The sequence below is a fragment of the Apodemus sylvaticus genome, chromosome 6, assembly GCF_947179515.1.
Source record: "Apodemus sylvaticus chromosome 6, mApoSyl1.1, whole genome shotgun sequence".
NCBI lineage: Eukaryota > Metazoa > Chordata > Mammalia > Rodentia > Muridae > Apodemus > Apodemus sylvaticus.
In genome coordinates this window covers 19417315-19433591 of record NC_067477.1, presented here as the reverse complement: position 1 = coordinate 19433591, position 16277 = coordinate 19417315, and the positions used below count along the sequence as shown (strand labels likewise).

General features: G+C 51.4%; 1 protein-coding gene across 3 annotated transcripts in view; it reads right to left on the bottom strand.

The window, feature by feature from the left end:
- Prima1 (proline rich membrane anchor 1) overlaps nt 1-16073 on the bottom strand; it is a 50329-nt gene extending 34256 nt beyond the window's left edge. For 2 of the 3 annotated variants that reach the window (XR_007978311.1, XM_052185182.1), the window contains exons 1-3: nt 15662-16073; nt 14763-14885; nt 9307-9442 (exon numbers count right to left, since the gene is read on the bottom strand). Coding sequence is in view for 2 of the 3 variants with exons in the window: in XM_052185182.1 (XP_052041142.1) it covers nt 9307-9442; nt 14763-14855 (229 nt within the window). In the remaining variant the exon portion in view is untranslated. Of the gene's footprint in view, nt 1-9306; nt 9443-14762; nt 14886-15507; nt 15565-15661 lie in introns of those variants that run through there. The other variant, XM_052185183.1, reaches the window with a different exon arrangement.
- Nucleotides 16074-16277: the final 204 nt, after the last annotated feature.

The window sequence follows — 16277 nt, the reverse complement described above, 5'->3', positions numbered from 1 at the left end:
GCCTGGGATGCCCTGGGTTGAATGTGAGAGTTGTCCCATTTTATAGATGGAAAAATGGGGTCTAAACCAGAGAACAAATTTGCCAAAGTAAGATTCATACTTAACAAGAATCCTACTTATGGAGAGTGGGCCACTCACTAGGGGCAGAGCCAGGCCCTCATTCATGTTGTCTTTTTAAATCTCCCACAACTATCTTTAGATGTAGAAAGTGGGGACCCAGAGGGGCCGGGTGATCAAGATACTGCTAGAGCGACCCAGAGCCCAGTTGGCCTCCAGGTCCCACCTCAAAAAACAAAACAAACAAACAAATAAACAGGGATATGGATCAGTGACAAGAGGAAAATAGTATCTCCAGCAAAAGAAAAAAGACCCAGGAATCTACCTGTGCTGAGTGGAAACTAAAATGTGAGAGTTGGCCCACTTTACAGATAGAAGAATAGAGTCTGAATCTGGGAAGAACAACCCTGCATCAATACAGAGTAGGAAGCAAGATGCTTTCCAAGTGCCACAGCCCCTGGGATCTGATACCCACACTCCATCTGGTGCTCACTCCACATCCAGCCATCGGCAAGGTCAGCAGCCTCTGTGGATCTCTCTGTGTGTGGGGGGAGGGAGGGAGGGGTGCTGGCAACCCTCACAGAAGGCCAGGTGATGGGAGATGAGTTTATCTCCTCATCAGCTTTGTGACCCCAAGGGAAGGCAGACCACGCCCCCTCGCACTCATGACCCAGGAGGACTCTAGTTTGCCTGTGATGAGAACCTTTGCCGTTCGGAGGTTCAGTGGCGCTAACCCTGTGCCAATGCTGAGGAATTCAGAGCTTGAGATGAAAGCAGCTGAAACAGGAGGGAAAAAAAGGTCCCTGCTTCTTCTTAGTTCCACCTGATCTTCACCACCATCCTACTGTGAAATTACAAACAAGAAGAGGGTGCAGTGTCATCCTCTACCCAGAGACTGCTTAGGGCCCAGCAGCACCCTGTATCCTCCACCCAGTGTCTCCTTGGAGCTCAACCGCTTTCCTGCATCGCTCTCTCCTAGCTCAGGCACAGCATGGATCTTCTAGAATGGTCTCAACTCTAAGTTAGCTCAGCACTGCTCACCTGACCCTAGCTCAGTCCTACTACCATCACCGCCATCGCTGACTGGACACAGCACCAGCCTTGTTCCTGAGCCCTGAGCTCTGCTCTTCCCCTCCCCCTCACTCCCTTCCACACGATCAGTATCTGAAAAAAAGAGCTGAGGCCTTAGCCTCCAGGTCAGTGGCTCTCAACCTTTCTGAGGCCGTGACCCTTTCATACAGTTCCTCATACTGCGGTGAACACCAACCAGAAAATTATTTTCATTGCTATTTCAGAACTGTAACTTTGCTACTGTGAGGAACTGTAATGCAAATATCTGTGTTTTCCTGGGGTCTTAGGCAAACTCTCGAAAGGATCATTCTAAGGCACCCCGAGGGGTCGTGAACCACAGGTTGAGAACCTCTGCCCTTGAGGATCCCTGCTTCTTCTAGATGCAGTCCAGGCTCCTTTCTGATGCTCTGTGTAGCCTGCTACTTACTGCCTCTGCATACTACCCCCTCCCCCATGACTATAAGGCCCCTCCCGTTTCCCACGCTCTGCAGCCACCTGCCACAATGGCTTCTCTCACAGCCCAGGCATTACCGCACACGATGACCTCGCACAGGCAATTCCTTCTGGTAAGTATGTCTTTCCTCCTGTCTCCTCAGCTTCCCCTCACCTTCAGTTGGCTCTCAGCTTACGTGTGATGTCAGGTCAGTGGCTACCCAGCATTCTCTCAGAGCACAGTACCCGCTGTCTTCCGTTTCCTGCACCAAATCTCTTCCATCTCTCAGGGCTCCTCGCCACATCTCATCCACATACACAGTAAACTGTCAGCGCTGGGGCTGCGGGGACCCTCCTGTCCCAGCCACTCCATGCTCAGAACCCAACCTAGGCCTGATGCACAGAAGGTCCCCAAATGGATCTGGGAAATAAACTGCTAAGGACCGTGGTGTGTCCGACGTGGGCTAAAGAGCGGGAGCTGCTACTAAGGACCCAGCAATTGTGTATGTCTAGGCAAGAATCCAAGTGCTAGCCAGCCAAATACACACTTAAAAGCCGGGATGATTGCTGCAAAAGAAAATGAAAGACCAAAGACCACATGCCTACGGAACAGTATAGCTGCCAAACACCACGGTGTCACATGCCTGCAATGCCAGAACTAGGGAGACAGAGGCCTGAATAGCATGGTTCAAGCAGAGCCTCAGCTACAGAGAGAGTTCGAGGCCAGCCAGAGCCTATCTAGAAAGGAGGGAAGAGTTTGGGATGTAGCTGGGTGAGGGCATTTGCCTGGCATGTTTGAGCCTAGGCTCAAAGTTGTATGTGTATATGTATGTGTGTGCATACACACACACACACAGACACACACACACACAGACACACACACACACACACACACAGACATACACACACACACACACACACACACACACACACACACGAAGAAAAGGGGGGAATGATGAATTATCTGACTCTCTTCATGGAGAGGCAAGGTCTAATCCCCACTCCTTGACATGGCACTCCTTGTCAGTGCTGGCCACTTGATTCCACAGAACAGGACACAATAGTCACACTGTTATATCCCTTTCCTCAGACACACTGTCAAAAGAAGCATAGCTTCTGTCAGCCTTGGAACCTTGAAACCTGGCCTCCATGGTGTGAGGAAGTCCAGATGGTGTGGCGACATCAGGTGCAGGTGCTCCAGAGTGTGGCCCAGTGGAGGACTCTACCAACAAGTGACCAAAGCCAACATCAACCGGCATACCTGAGAGGGGAGCCTCTGGAATGACCCAGACCCAGGCAGTTCCCTACAGCCTCAAAAAAGACAGACACATGGGGAGAGCATCCTGGCGGGATTCGGGCCACCCTGTAATCTGGGACGGGAAAGGACAACCCTTCTGTGGGCCGTCTATTGAGGCAGCTTGTTCTGTAGCCATGTGAAACCAGAAAGGGGTGGGGCTGCGGGGAGATACGTTTGAATTAATGTGAACTCCTCAGAGGCAGGCTGGCCCTTCCAGCTGGGCAGCCTGGAACAAGTAACTTGCTCTTTCTGAAGCTCTGGTCTTCACAGAGAAAGCGAAGATAAAGGACGGCTAATGCCACTTATTACAAAGGAGTGTCTGAGGGTTCTCGGAGCTCCTGCCTGCAGGACCGGGGACAAAATATTGATTTCTTTCTACTGTTCCAAGGGAGGGGAGTTGGTCCAGCTGAGCATGGCAGTTCACGTCTGTAAACTCATTACTGGGGAGGCCGGGAGGAGCTACGTACAGTTCTAAGCCAAACCTGACGACAGCATGAGACCCTTCCTCAAAAATAAAATATTCTATAATGTTCACAGCTTAACTGGAATCTTTTCTTAACGCATGGCTCTTGGCACTTAGTGGATCCAAGCGACCCTATTTCCAGCTCTACCACTGACGTGTGGCCTTCAGGGGAGTCACTTAACCTCTCCTCTGATTTTTGTAACAATTAAATAAAAGCAGAAATAAACTCCATCCCGGTGCTTTGAAGTCCTTGGGCTCTGTGGACACACTGGCTCACGCCTCTGCTCTGCCATAGCTATTTCTGGCTTGTCTGCCTTGAAGCCGGTCTCACAGGGGGGGTGCACATGCTCTTCCTTGAGGGCTGGCATGTGGTTCTTCTTCCCATGATCTGAGAAAGCAAGCTCGGGTCCTCCATTCTGTGGGATGTCATGGGCTGTGCCTGTGTATTGTACCCAGCATCCTGTAGAAACACCATCATGGGGTGGAGTAGGGACCCCACTTTACTCTGAGGATCATCCTAGAAGGAATCTGAATGAAATTCTCAGAGCCCCCCTTTTTGTGGAATATACCCAGCTGGTAAGAGCCCACTCCATCCCAAGTTTATTCTCAGGCAGGTTCCAGAATCTATCAGAGGCCTGTTTAGGCCACTGCTGGTCTAATGGCTAGTGGCCTAAGATTACTACAACTGTCAGTCTTAATAATTCCTTTTCGAGATGGGGTCTCACATTGTCCAGGCTGTCCTTGAATTCACTATATAGGCAAGGATGAACTTGAACTTCTGATCTTTCTGCCTTTGCCTCCTGGGGGCAGAAACTGCAGGTGAAAATCATCACTCGCAGTTTAACATAAATAGTAGTTTCTCTCTCTCTCTCTCTCTCTCTCTCTCTCTCTCTCTCTCTCTCTCTCTCTCTCTCTGTGTGTGTGTGTGTGTGTGTGTGTGATTATTGATGATGATGATGATGCAGTCATTTTCTGCCTCCTAGACCCTGGGGATCAAACTCAGGATACCAGATTTGGCAACAAACACCTCTACCATCTCACCATCTTCACATTCCTTATTAGCTGCCATTGAGTGGTAACTGGGTCCCAGGCTCTCCACAGTTCACCTGACATAGAGACCATGTGACCACCGACACGTGGCAGGGACAGCTACTCGTCCTGGTTCACAGCAGCTCAGGAGCCTGAGTCACTCAAGTGGCCAATGAGCAAAGGCTGGAGGGCGGGAGAGCCAGGCTCTGAGCCACAGCTCTGTGACACCACCTTTGGGGCTGCACAGAGCTCACCTAGGGTGGCCTACAGAATCTCAGGTCTCCACAGCAGTTCCTTCCCAGGTGAGAAAACTGAGGCTCGGAGAGAGCTCCAGTTGTCCTGGTGTCCCAGAGCTGAGGGAAAGGGCCTCCTGGGTCTCCAACGGCCTTGGATTTAACTGTCATTTTCTTGGACTCCATTTCTCAGCGTGCCTTTACAACAAAGAATCAGCCTCATTTGAGAGTAAGGCATGAGTTTAGGTTGTTCGACCCCATGGTGTCCTACTGAGTGAGGAATCCTGGGGGTGAGGCATCTTCTTAGGACAGCTTCCCAGAGGCTTCTGGGGACCCTGCTTTGGGCCTCCCTGCGACACAGTTCACATACCTGCCCAAAGAGTGATTCCCCCAGGCAGGTGCAGAGCGTGAGGAGCAAGTTGGCAGCAAAAGAACTGTTTTCAAAGAAGGTTGAGGTGAAGGATCTCAAGTTTGAGGCTAGCCTGGACTACATACTGTTTTAACGCACTAACTCATTCACCTATTCATCCATTTGTTCATACGTTCATTCTCACACACGAACTTCTGCGTCACAAAAAACTGCGTCTATACACCTTCCTCACGGTGGGAGGGGTGAGGGATGTTGGGACAGTGGCATGGAGCTGGGTCCTACAGAATGCAAGGAACCTGTCGCCCCACACATGCAAATAAACAAGCCCCAAATGAGCACATCAGAAAATCACCTTTTAAAATCACCTTGCCTTTGCCAGGGACACAAGTCTGAACAGTTTCCCCACCAAGAGACTCCGGGAGCTAAACCCAGGAGAGTCCTGGGGGCACCGAGATGCACTGGTCACCCTGAGCAACAAGGAAGTGGCTGGATGCTGTTTGCATGGTGAGGGAGCGATGCTCAGTCATGTGGGGACCACAAGGATCCAGAAAAGGCTTCTGATGATTACTTCCATGGAGTCTGCGCCAACAGAAGTCTCCCTCTGCAGTCCACTCCAGGTGCATGTCCCCCACCCTTGGGCCTTTGGGACATTTGCTTCTTGTCCTGTCAGCCTCTCACAGCACCATGCCTTCCTGACTTCCTCTTTATACTCTGCCTTGAAACTAGTGTCATCCATCGCCAGCACAGAATCTCCTTTAGAGATCTTGTCAACCAGCAGTTGTAAGGCAGGAGCCGTCCTGTGCTGTGGTCAGGGATGAGGACTTTTCTGGCTAAAGAAAGTTTTCTTGACTTGGATGGCCAGGGAATCCTTTTGGAGATTGGATACCCCTTCCTCAGTAGCATCCCTCCAGCCTCTGGGTGTAGCTGCTATCCTCCAGCTGGTTCTTTCAAAAGTGATTTCCATTGGATGTGCAGCAAACACATGGCCAGGACTCAGGAATATTCCTCTCCTGTGAGATGTCTCAGATTTGTGTGTGTGTGTGTGTGTGTGTGTGTGTGTGTCAGTGTCAGTAGTGACATGGGCAATCCATAAGCCTATTTCCTAGATGAAGGGCCTGTAGTGTTGAGGGGATCCTGGAGCTTGGAGCCACAGGAACAGCGAAGGGATAGAGACCAAGTCTGAAAGGCAGACACAGAAAGAATCCCAGACCGTCACCATCTGAATCCATTAATGACAGATCTGAAGCTACGGCGTTCTGATTCATGAGCTTAAAGGCTATCATCCTTCTAACTTCTGCATTGCATAAGTCACTTCCAGAAGTGTGTTTAGAAAGAAAGAGAAGGCTGTGGGGAAGGAGATAAGGGCAATGTGCAATCACACACACACACACACACACACACACACACACACACACACACACACAATCTTGTCTGGCAGATCAACCCCTAACACACACGTTGTTAAAAGAAGTTATTGTCTCAGAAGCCTGTGGTGGCATGGTTTGACATCTGCCTGCTTGACATCTCCGTAGGTTCATCACTGTGCAGGCAGTGTCCCAAAAGACAGGCCTGTGATCCCGCAGTACTGTAGACTTTAGACGGCACACGGTGCTTAAACACACGGACACTCTTACAGTTTGGATCCTGAATGCCCCCACCCAGGAGCCCTGTGTTGACAGTTTGGTGCCCAGTCTGTGGTACAACTGAGATGGGGCCGTTAGGAGGTGGGGCCTAGCAAGAAGCTAAATCACTTGAGTTATGACCTTGAAGGATACATAAACCTCAGGCCTCGTCTTACTTCCTTTGCTTCTTGGCTGCCAGACTATGCACAGGCTCACTCCATCACCCACTTCCACCATGACAGACTGTGTACCGATACACGTATCTGAAGTCCAGGGTCAAACAGGCATAACCGAATCCTCTGAAACGGAGTCTAAAGGGGCCTTTCCTGTTAGTAAGATGATTATCTCAGGTGTTTTGTTGCAGTGACAGGAAGCCAACACAAAATCTGTAACAGGGGCACTACCAATAACATAGTATGCTCCCTTTTGATCCTCTTAGAAGCCTTCTTACTAATATCTTAAAGCATTGGCTTGTTTTCATCTGTTTGATTCTAGGGACCCTTCTATCGAAGCAAGTGGTCCTGGTTTCTCATGTACGCAGCAGAGAATCCTATGGAAACCAGGATGAATATACTCAGAAAAGCAACGGCAAATAAGAGGTGGTGCTTAGATACAGGGAAATTGGTGAGTCATCGCGGTCCGTCCATGGGATGGGATGCTGCCCGCTCATCCAGGCCTTGGAGATCCACAGGGCTGGAGGATCTGTCCCATGGGTGCCCCCTTTTGACTCTGCCGTGATTTGGATGCCATTCCCCCCAGCAAAACTGTTAAAACTTGGTGAGCTGCCAACACAGTGACATGTGGAGGTGGCACGGTAAAGAGGGATTAATGTCTTTCTCGTGACACTGGATGGGTTCCCTTGGGTACGGAAATGCTACAGAGCAGTCAGCTCTGAACGGCGGCGTTGTTCCCATTACATCTGCACACACCCGCCCACCCTTTGACCCACTGTGCCTTGAAACAGTAAGAGGCCCTTTCCAGAGGCCTCTCCCCAAGTCTTAGGTATTCCAGCCAACATAAAGGTTTTTCCTCTACAAGCTACCGAATCTCTGGTATTGTCTTATAGCAACAGAAAATGGATGGAGACAACCCCACTGAAGACTGTGACACCCAAGAAGAGTCTCACTCAGTCCTCCCTCCCAGCCTCCGCCAGCCTTTGTCCACGCTATTCTTTCTACTTGGATGTCTTCTTTCTATAGTCTCCATATCAACCTAGGACAGTCCCATTTAACTTACAGTCCCAGTTCTATATGAAGAGTGTGATCATGCAGCAATAATCCACCCATCTCCCCAGCCACCACTTACAAGGAACAGCTCCTACCTCAGATTGAAGACGGTAGGAAGGCTAATTTGACATTTAGGGGTAGAATCTAGCCTAAGCACTCGGGAATTTCCAGTGTCCCTGCCAACGATTTCCCAGGCCACCCTGGGAGTCACTCCCTCTGAGGAACTAGTGATCACAGAAGAAGAGATTATCCTCCCCGGCCCAGGTGCATTGGAAGGGAGCTTAGCTGACTGTGGGGAGCTATCAGACCTCAGCACATGGACCTGGGGGCCAGGCACTGGGCTGAGAGGAAGTCTCGGGAAAAGAAGGTGACATCTCCAGGGATGTATGCCAGTTCCTAGTACAGGCAGATGGGGTCTCTCAGGATAAGCAAGCCAGAGAGCACCCAGAGATAGAAGGATGCTGAAGGATGCCAGAGGGCTTGGTGGGATTTGGCTCTCTCTTAAAACCTGTATCAGAGTGATCTCAGGTGAGTCTATGCCCTGCCTCAAAGGCTCTGACTCATATAGATTTAAAGTAAGCAAGAGAGGCTGTCAGAAAGGTTATTTGGAGCTATACTCCCAGAAGCATAAGGTCACAAGAAGCCGATAAAAAGGAAAGAACAGACACAAACTGCAAAGATGACCCTGCACTCTGTATTTCCCTCTAGGTACCAAGAAGCTAGACAGAGCCTGGCAGAAACTGAGTTTCATCAAGGTTATTTAAAACACACTCACACTTAATTCAGTGGAGACAAGATCATTGGTATGCTACAGGGAAAACCTGGAGAGACCCATCTACAGCTAAGCATCTCCTCCAGAGACCCCAGGATGCACCACTTGTAGGCAGAGAACTTAACTCTGCAGAAGTGAGGACTGAGGCTATTTCTCGGTAAAGAAATGTTCCCTTGTTTTTATGATTAGGCAATCAAATGGTTCAAAAATGCAGTCACCCAGGGAGCAGGCAAGCCCAAGAGCTTCAGCAGGTTGGGTACAAATGGCCAAAATGCAAGAGTGGATCTCGGCTCCCAGACCTTTGCCTCTGGCTCTTTCCTAACTGCCTTCTTAAACAGGCATCGGAATTGAAAATTAAACTGTGTGGGCGGGGTATTTAAGATCTTACTGAGCAGCTGCCCCCTTTAAAGATCTGGCCCTCGGAACGTTCCAGGCTGGGTCACTTATCAAATGGAGATTGACTTTTATCCGATTAACCGATGGAGAAGCATCCTTCTCCATCTTGCCGGAGCATTGTGGGGGAATAGCGTTCTGCAGACTGCGGGGGAAAGTTGGGTCTTGGCTTCCCTCCCGCTTGCTCGGCCAGTGGAAAATTACAAAGAAGGGAGAGCTGTCCTCCGTCTCCTCTCGTTCATCAGCTGTTCCTGGGCCCAGGAAAATATATCATAACATGCCCCCCCCAAACAAACAAACAAACAAACAAACAAACAAACAGTAAATGAGTCTTCACTTACCTGGGGCAAAGAGTAGTCTAGGAGGTGGCGGAGGTGGGGGTGGAGGGGGAAGAGGGGGTGGGGGCCGGCACTGGCAGATGTGTTGGCAGCTGTCAGTCACCTTAGAGCAAGACTTCTGGGGCTCAGCATGAGTCACCTGCAGATATGGAAACAGCCAGGAGATGGAGGAGGCCACTAGGTGGCTAGAAGCCGAGCTGAGCCTGCCCCCAGGTCCCTCCCTTCCAGGCCACAACCTGGGATTCAAAGCAGGCAGAATAGAGAGGACTCAAAGGAGTTGTTGCTAGACAGTGGCAGCTGCTCCATCGTCTAAGTCCCCAGACCCAAGTCTGTCTTTCTGAGACCGTACAGACTGAGCCCTTACCTCTCTAGCCTTTCTGTGTCTGTCTGGGGCACGGTCCATCTTGGAGAGGAAACCTACCTGACTGAACCTTTGTCTGCATCCCATGTGACCAATGAATGGACAGTGTAACTAACCTCCTGATGCTCTCTGTATAGCAGCTGAATGCTTTGTGGGAAAAATATCTACCCAGTCACCCCACCCCCCACCCCAGTGGCCTCCCCTCAAGATCACTGGGAGTGGTTGGGGTGATTGGGTAGGGCCCAGCATTCACACTGAATGAACCCGTGCCTTGTCAGTCTGGGCCTGGGGTCTTCCCAGGATGGGTCTCTGGTTCTTTATTTCAGATAGAGACAATTATGTTCAACAGAACTTCCTCGCCCCAGCTGTGTCCCGGAAGCCCCTCCTGCAGCTCTGACACATTCCTGCCTTTGCCTTCCCTGCCAACAGTGAGCCGAGACTTTTGCAGGGGAGCTGGGCCTGGGGTGTTTTGCTTTAGTCTCCCAGTCAAGCACAGCCTGAGAACCATGGGTTAGACAGTGGCCAGTGTTCTTCCATATGCAGAGGCTTGTCAAAGCAGGAATTCAAAGCTGGCTTTAAGACAAGAAGGCAAGAGTTGGGGGCATCACATTGCCTCAGTGAGAGACACAGGTCATTGTTGTGACTCCATATAAGCATTTAGAAACACAGAATTCTGGTGTCCCTGCAACTTCTTCCAGCCAGCCATTGCAGCTGGGGACCCTGGAGTCCTTTTGCTGTGTGAGAGAGGCTTCCAAGGCACTTGGTGGTAAAACAGCTGCATAGTGGTTGTCAGGGTGGAGATGAGAGTCCCAACTTAATATATAAGAGGACAACAGGCCCTTGGACCACCTCTTAGTATTTTTAAAGGGCCACTGACTATGTTTCTGACCCTGGAAACAGTCCTGTTTCCAAAGGTTAGGCTATGTTGCTCAGAGTATGAGCTTCCTTCATTCCTGTAGTGACATGACTGTATTGTCAAAGTCAGGGTAAACAGACGAGACATTCTACCATATATCTCAGCCCATCACCCAGCCAGGCCTGACTCCTGCCCTGCTCTGGGTCACCACTGTCTAAGACTCTGAGCTCAAGCACGTCCAGCCAAAGCAATTCCTTTCCAAGTCTCCCAGATACACTGAGTGCAACAGAGTTCAGGAGCAGCAGATGTGTTTGACCTGGCCTGACACAATGACCTATTTTTCGAGAGGACACAAGAGTAACAATCTACAAGAGTGTTTATAATATGATCAAATGACAGACAAGAAGATTGGGACCAAGTTTAGGGGCTGAAGGAGGAAGAAAGGAAGGAGTTCATTGCATCTTAGAAATCAATAGATCCTGGTCTCTCTGTGAAGGCTCCACTAAGACCCAAGGGAACAACTGCTCAAGAACCTGTCCTCACAGAAGGGCCAAGAAGGGCTATCCTTCTTGCCCAGGGGTGGCCTGCTGGGGTTCCTGTTGGTTGGTTGTCAGTGAGCCCATGACCGATAAGCCTCCCTCCTTTGACCCCCTTTATCCACCATCGGGCTTCTCTTCACCCTTCAAAGCCCTTTCTTACATAATCATCTGGGACAAGCTGTCCTTACTGCCTGACTTGGGCCTCTTCGCTCATTCCTGCCTCTTCACCTCGGAAGTTTCCCTCTTTGAGGCAAGTTCCCTGCTGTTTTATATTGCCTGTCCCCTCACATGAACTGTAGGTGTCTTGTGGCAGACAAGTAGATGGTGAATGTCATATTCATCCTGGGCAGCGACATAATGTCGACAGATATAGGAAGCCTATTAGCCATGCAACAGGCAAGACAAGGGGTCGGCAAGCTTAAGTGACGTACCCAGCATCCAATCCATCACTGTCCAGACCCAGTGACCACCTGATGCTTGTCTTGGTGACTTTTCTTATTTGTAGTGACAAAATGGAAGGAGGACTTTAGGATTTTTTCAGGAAGGAGGACTTTAGTTTGACTCACAGCTCCGGGGATAGCTCTTCGTGGTGGGAAATCCCTGTCAGCAGGAGGCAGATGTGGCTGGTGACATTGTGTCCACAGTCAGGAAGCAGAGGTACATAAACGTGGACAGAGGGAAGCCAGGACGTTATTGGGAAGGGGCTGGAGATCATTCATGGGATGCTCTGGCAGAGAGCTTGGTTGCATTTAGCCTATGCCCTGGGGATGTGAATGAAGCTGGATGTGAGGTCAGTTTGTGTGGCTCTCAGATCCAGTGCGGATGGTGACCTCCTAAACATGTTTAGAATTTGCCTCTGCCTCGACATTCCCTCTGTTACTGCCCTGGGCCAGGCATCCATGTCGACTGGGTAGCACCTGCCTCTTACCTAGCATTGCTAGGAAAATAGTCTTGTCAAATAATGGATAAACGTTAAAGATCACCGTATCTTATAAATATCCCCAGGACGGTACAGAATAGACTTAGGCTAAAAGTGAAACCGGGCTTGGAGTATGTTCAAAACAGGCTCAGTACAGCAGCCCTGGCCCGCTCGCTCTGTGCATCTCTTTGCTGTCCTGTCTTGTGCTCTGCAATCAGAATCCACCCTCCCTGCCAAACTGGGCTGAGATGTCTAAAGTGACAATCTAAGATGGTGTCATGTCTGGCTTTGAACTCTCCATTGTGCCTTTGAGTCCTGTGATCAATTCTCAACTCCAAGACAGTTAGGGGCTTGCCTCTCCTTCCCTCCCCAGGTCTTTCCCTATCCTTGTCCTTGGTTTCAGGCTGTTCCCTCTGTCAAATGTTTCACTGTCTGGTGTATGCAGAACTCTGTCACATCTCAGTGGCGGTGCTTCTGTGGGTGGTTTCTTGGACTCTTTCTCTAAGCCATTTGCTCCCCCTGAGAGCTTTTGCCTGGAATCACTTGTTCAGTGACATCGCCAGCACCACAATGACTGGGACCACTAAGCCACTTGCTCTTGACACACAGCCTGTCATCTGGAGGTGCCTGAGGGAGCTGAGTGCGAGACTCAGCATCTACTAGGTCTGGGATAGCTTTGTGCCAGCACACAGAGCTGCAGAAGGCCAGATCCAAGACTGTCTCCCTAGCATTTGCTTTAGATAAGTGCCCACAAGCATGAAGGCTTCTGGCATCTTTTAAGGAGATAGGCCAGCACCACAGTAACTTGACAAGACACACTCCTGTCACACCTAATAAATCTGCCAGCCTGTCATCCTCTTCCCTTACAAGAAAAGAAAATCAACTGAACTGAACTTAGAAGAACCCTAACTCGCAAACACTCCATTCCAGACACATTAAAAGGAGGGAGGGTTAAGGAATGACCCCATCCACCTTTGGCAATTTAAATGACATCAGACTTAAGCAACTCTTACCATCATGCCACAGCCAGAGGCTTTCAACCGATTTCAAGGGAGGGATTTGCCATGTGAGAGACCCGGATTCTGGCCTCTTCTTAGTGCCCATTAATCACAGGACAGTTGCATCAGACCTGCCCTTTACTCTCTGGAGGATTCTTCAGCAGCAATTGCTCATGGAAGCAATGATGGCTCTGAGATCTTTCTGTGTTTGGGAAACTCCTAGGATCTGATGGATTTATTCTCTCCACTTAAAAGAAACGCGTGGCCTTATGAACTTGCAAACTTCCTTCTTCTTTCCTCCTGTGTCCCTCCCAGAATCCAGCTATCCTGCTTAAAACCCAGACCCATGCACTGCCAAGGCCCTTCCTTTCCTCTGGCTTCTCTGCCCCTATCATCTGTAGATGAATTTTTCCAGAGCTTCAAGCCAAGATCTGGCCCGTTCTATTTAACTCAAGGATTCTTTTCTAATTGATTTTCATGAGAATTGATTTGTATTGAGTCTGAGAATCTGAAACACGCATGCACAGATGCTTTTGTAAACACTGCCAGGCTGTAGGACACGACAGAGCCGGGGCTTCGTTTAGTTTTGTTTTGTTAGTGCTCTGCCGGGCAGGGCAGGTGGCAGTGACTTGTCTCTTTAGAGCCATCTAGGATATGTGGCTCTGTTGCCCTTGTCATTCGTCCTCTCTCAGTCCTACCGGAAAGGTTTTGGGAAGACAGAACTGGGCACCCGAGGACACAGACAGGTGACCTCTGCAATGGGACTCAGCTACAAGTTGAACAAAGGGACTTAGTCTCGATGCCCAGGTGTCGAGAAGTGCCTACCCTGAGGACACAAAGCACATTTAAACAAAGCAGTCACAAGCCAGAGGCAGGCCAGAGCAGAGAAAGCAGAAACCTTGGCCTGAGCTGGTGGTGGGGCGCCTCTAGAGGGTGATGGGTGTGTGTGTGTCTCCGCCCAGTGGATGTCACATCTCACATCCCAGCAACAGCAAGGACAGCTTCTAGCCATGTTTCCTGTGGTCCAGAGGGTGTACCAAGCAACAAGTACTGGTCCCATAACAAGCAGGGAGGAGAAACCCAGGATCAGAGCTTAAGTATATTGTTTAGTCACTCTGCTGGTTAAGGACAGAAATGGCCCTGGGGGTTCTGGGCAGGACTAAAGAACATCCCATCCAATCATCTCTCTGCCTTGAGTAGCTGGAGTTGGTGGCTGCTTGGTCTCTGCCCTGAAGATTGGGAGGCCAAAGGGGAGGATTTGTCCTCCAGCAGTCTTGTGACAGACTGAGCACCCCCCTCCCCGCCCGCCCCGTGAATCGTGGGTGACCGTTCACCTCCCCAGCCACTACTTACAAGAAACACAGCCCTTACCCCAGGCTGAAGACAATTGGAAGGCTGATTTGAAGTTTAAGGGTCGAATCTGGTAGGAAACAAGGCACCACTGTGGGATTGCTTTTTGTTTTTGGTTTGTTTTGTTTTGGTTTGGTTTTGGTTTTTGGTTATTGTTTGTTTGTTTGTTTATAAGTTCATTTCTTTCCTCAAAAGCTGCCGTAGAGTTCACTATGAGGTCTTAGCACCTTCCTATATCAAGTTCAGTCCTGTAGGCTTTAGGCCATAACTGAGGCTCTTTGCAAAGTTTCTTATTTTTTCAGGGTTAGTGCATGTTATTACTTGACCAGTTTTTCTTTCTCTCCAGGTCTCCCCAGGACTACTCAGTGGGTGGCTGTAGGGGGAGCTCTGAAGTGACCCTGCCCCCTTCCCAGGAGGCCTCTGCCCCGCTTCTCACCTGAACTAAACCCCAGAGTGGGTGCAGCGCACAGTGCAGCAGAAGTGAGGGCCAGCAGCAGCCATGGCGCAGCACCAGGTCCCGGAGTAGCATCTCTGCCCGCGGCGCCCACTGGTGAGCTAACTGTCAAGGGAGCAAGGCTTGAGTCAGGTGGACACTGCATAGGCATGGTAGCATCAATTCAAGAACCAACGCGACAAGGATTCACTTGCCCCGCACTTTGGGGCACCTTAGCAAAGCAAGTCTTCATCTTCCTTCCAGGGCGCACACACTCGCTGACTCTCCGTGCTTCCCAGAACTCTCACCCTACCTATCCTGGAGCACACCCCCTCCCCCTTCAGAATACTGCATGCACACCTTGATCCCATGAACACCTCCAGAAACATCCAAACACACTTACTGAACCTCATACAACCCCAGAAACGGCTATGCACAACTCTGACTAGGAGTACACTTCAAACCCAGCGAAAAACCACTCACTCTGCGCGCGCACGCACTGTGAACCCCCCATGCACCGCCGCCGACTCCCGCCCGCACACTCCTTGACTCTGCTTGCACAGTACCACCAAATCACTCGCTGCGTGTAGTCTCTCTGCCCCAGGGACTTCACTGCGCACACTGTCACATAGGCACCTCCGTGCGTGCCCCCATTTGCCGCCCAAACCCCAGCTCCGGTTCCCGGGCAGGCGTAGGTTTTCCTGCACGCCCCCAACACCGCCCGCACCCCTCCAGTGCCTCACACCACCTTGCCTGGTGGCGACCCCCACCGATCGTCGACACGGAGAAGTGAGGCCAGGGTTCCCCCCACAGCAGCTCTGTTCTCAGCAGCCGGCCGGCCCCCATTTAAAGCCAGCCGCCTCCCCAGTCCCCCGCCCTCTAGGCGGGGCCTCCAAGCTCACCCTGGCGGCTGCGCGCGCGCTCGGGGGCTTCACTTGCAGAGGACAGAGCTCCGGGCGCTGGAGCAAAAGTTTGCGCGCTGCTAGGGCCTCCGGGGCAGCTGATCTGGGGGACCGGGGCGCGGCGCGCTTGCACGGGGCTCCAGGCTCCGCTTGGCCGCGCGCGGGCCGGGAAAGGCGGCCGCCTCCAAGCCCGTGGTCCCGGTCGGGCTGCCCAGGCAGAGGGCGGGGAAAGTGTCCTCGGATCCTCCGCGAGCCGGCCGCGCGAGTCCTCCTTCAGCCCCGCCAATGGTCCCTGCGCCGCCCCGTCCCCGCCCTTCCCGGTGGCGCTGAGCCGCTTCCCCGGGGCGCAGGGTGCCCGGGGCCCGCGGGAGGCAGCGGGCGAGAGGCGCCGGCCCGGAGCACCCGCTCTGGCAGCAGGGCCGCGGGCGGAGGCGAAATAAATAATGCACGAAAAAGGAAAACAGACGTGAGCGCAGCCAGAGCCTCGCCCGCCTCCCTCCCGGGCTGCGCTCCCGCCCGCGCTCCCCGCTGCCGCGGCCGCCAGCGCTGCTGCAGTGATTCCTCGTCTCCATCTAGCGAGGCTATTGTGTATTGGGCGCTTAATAATTTATTTATT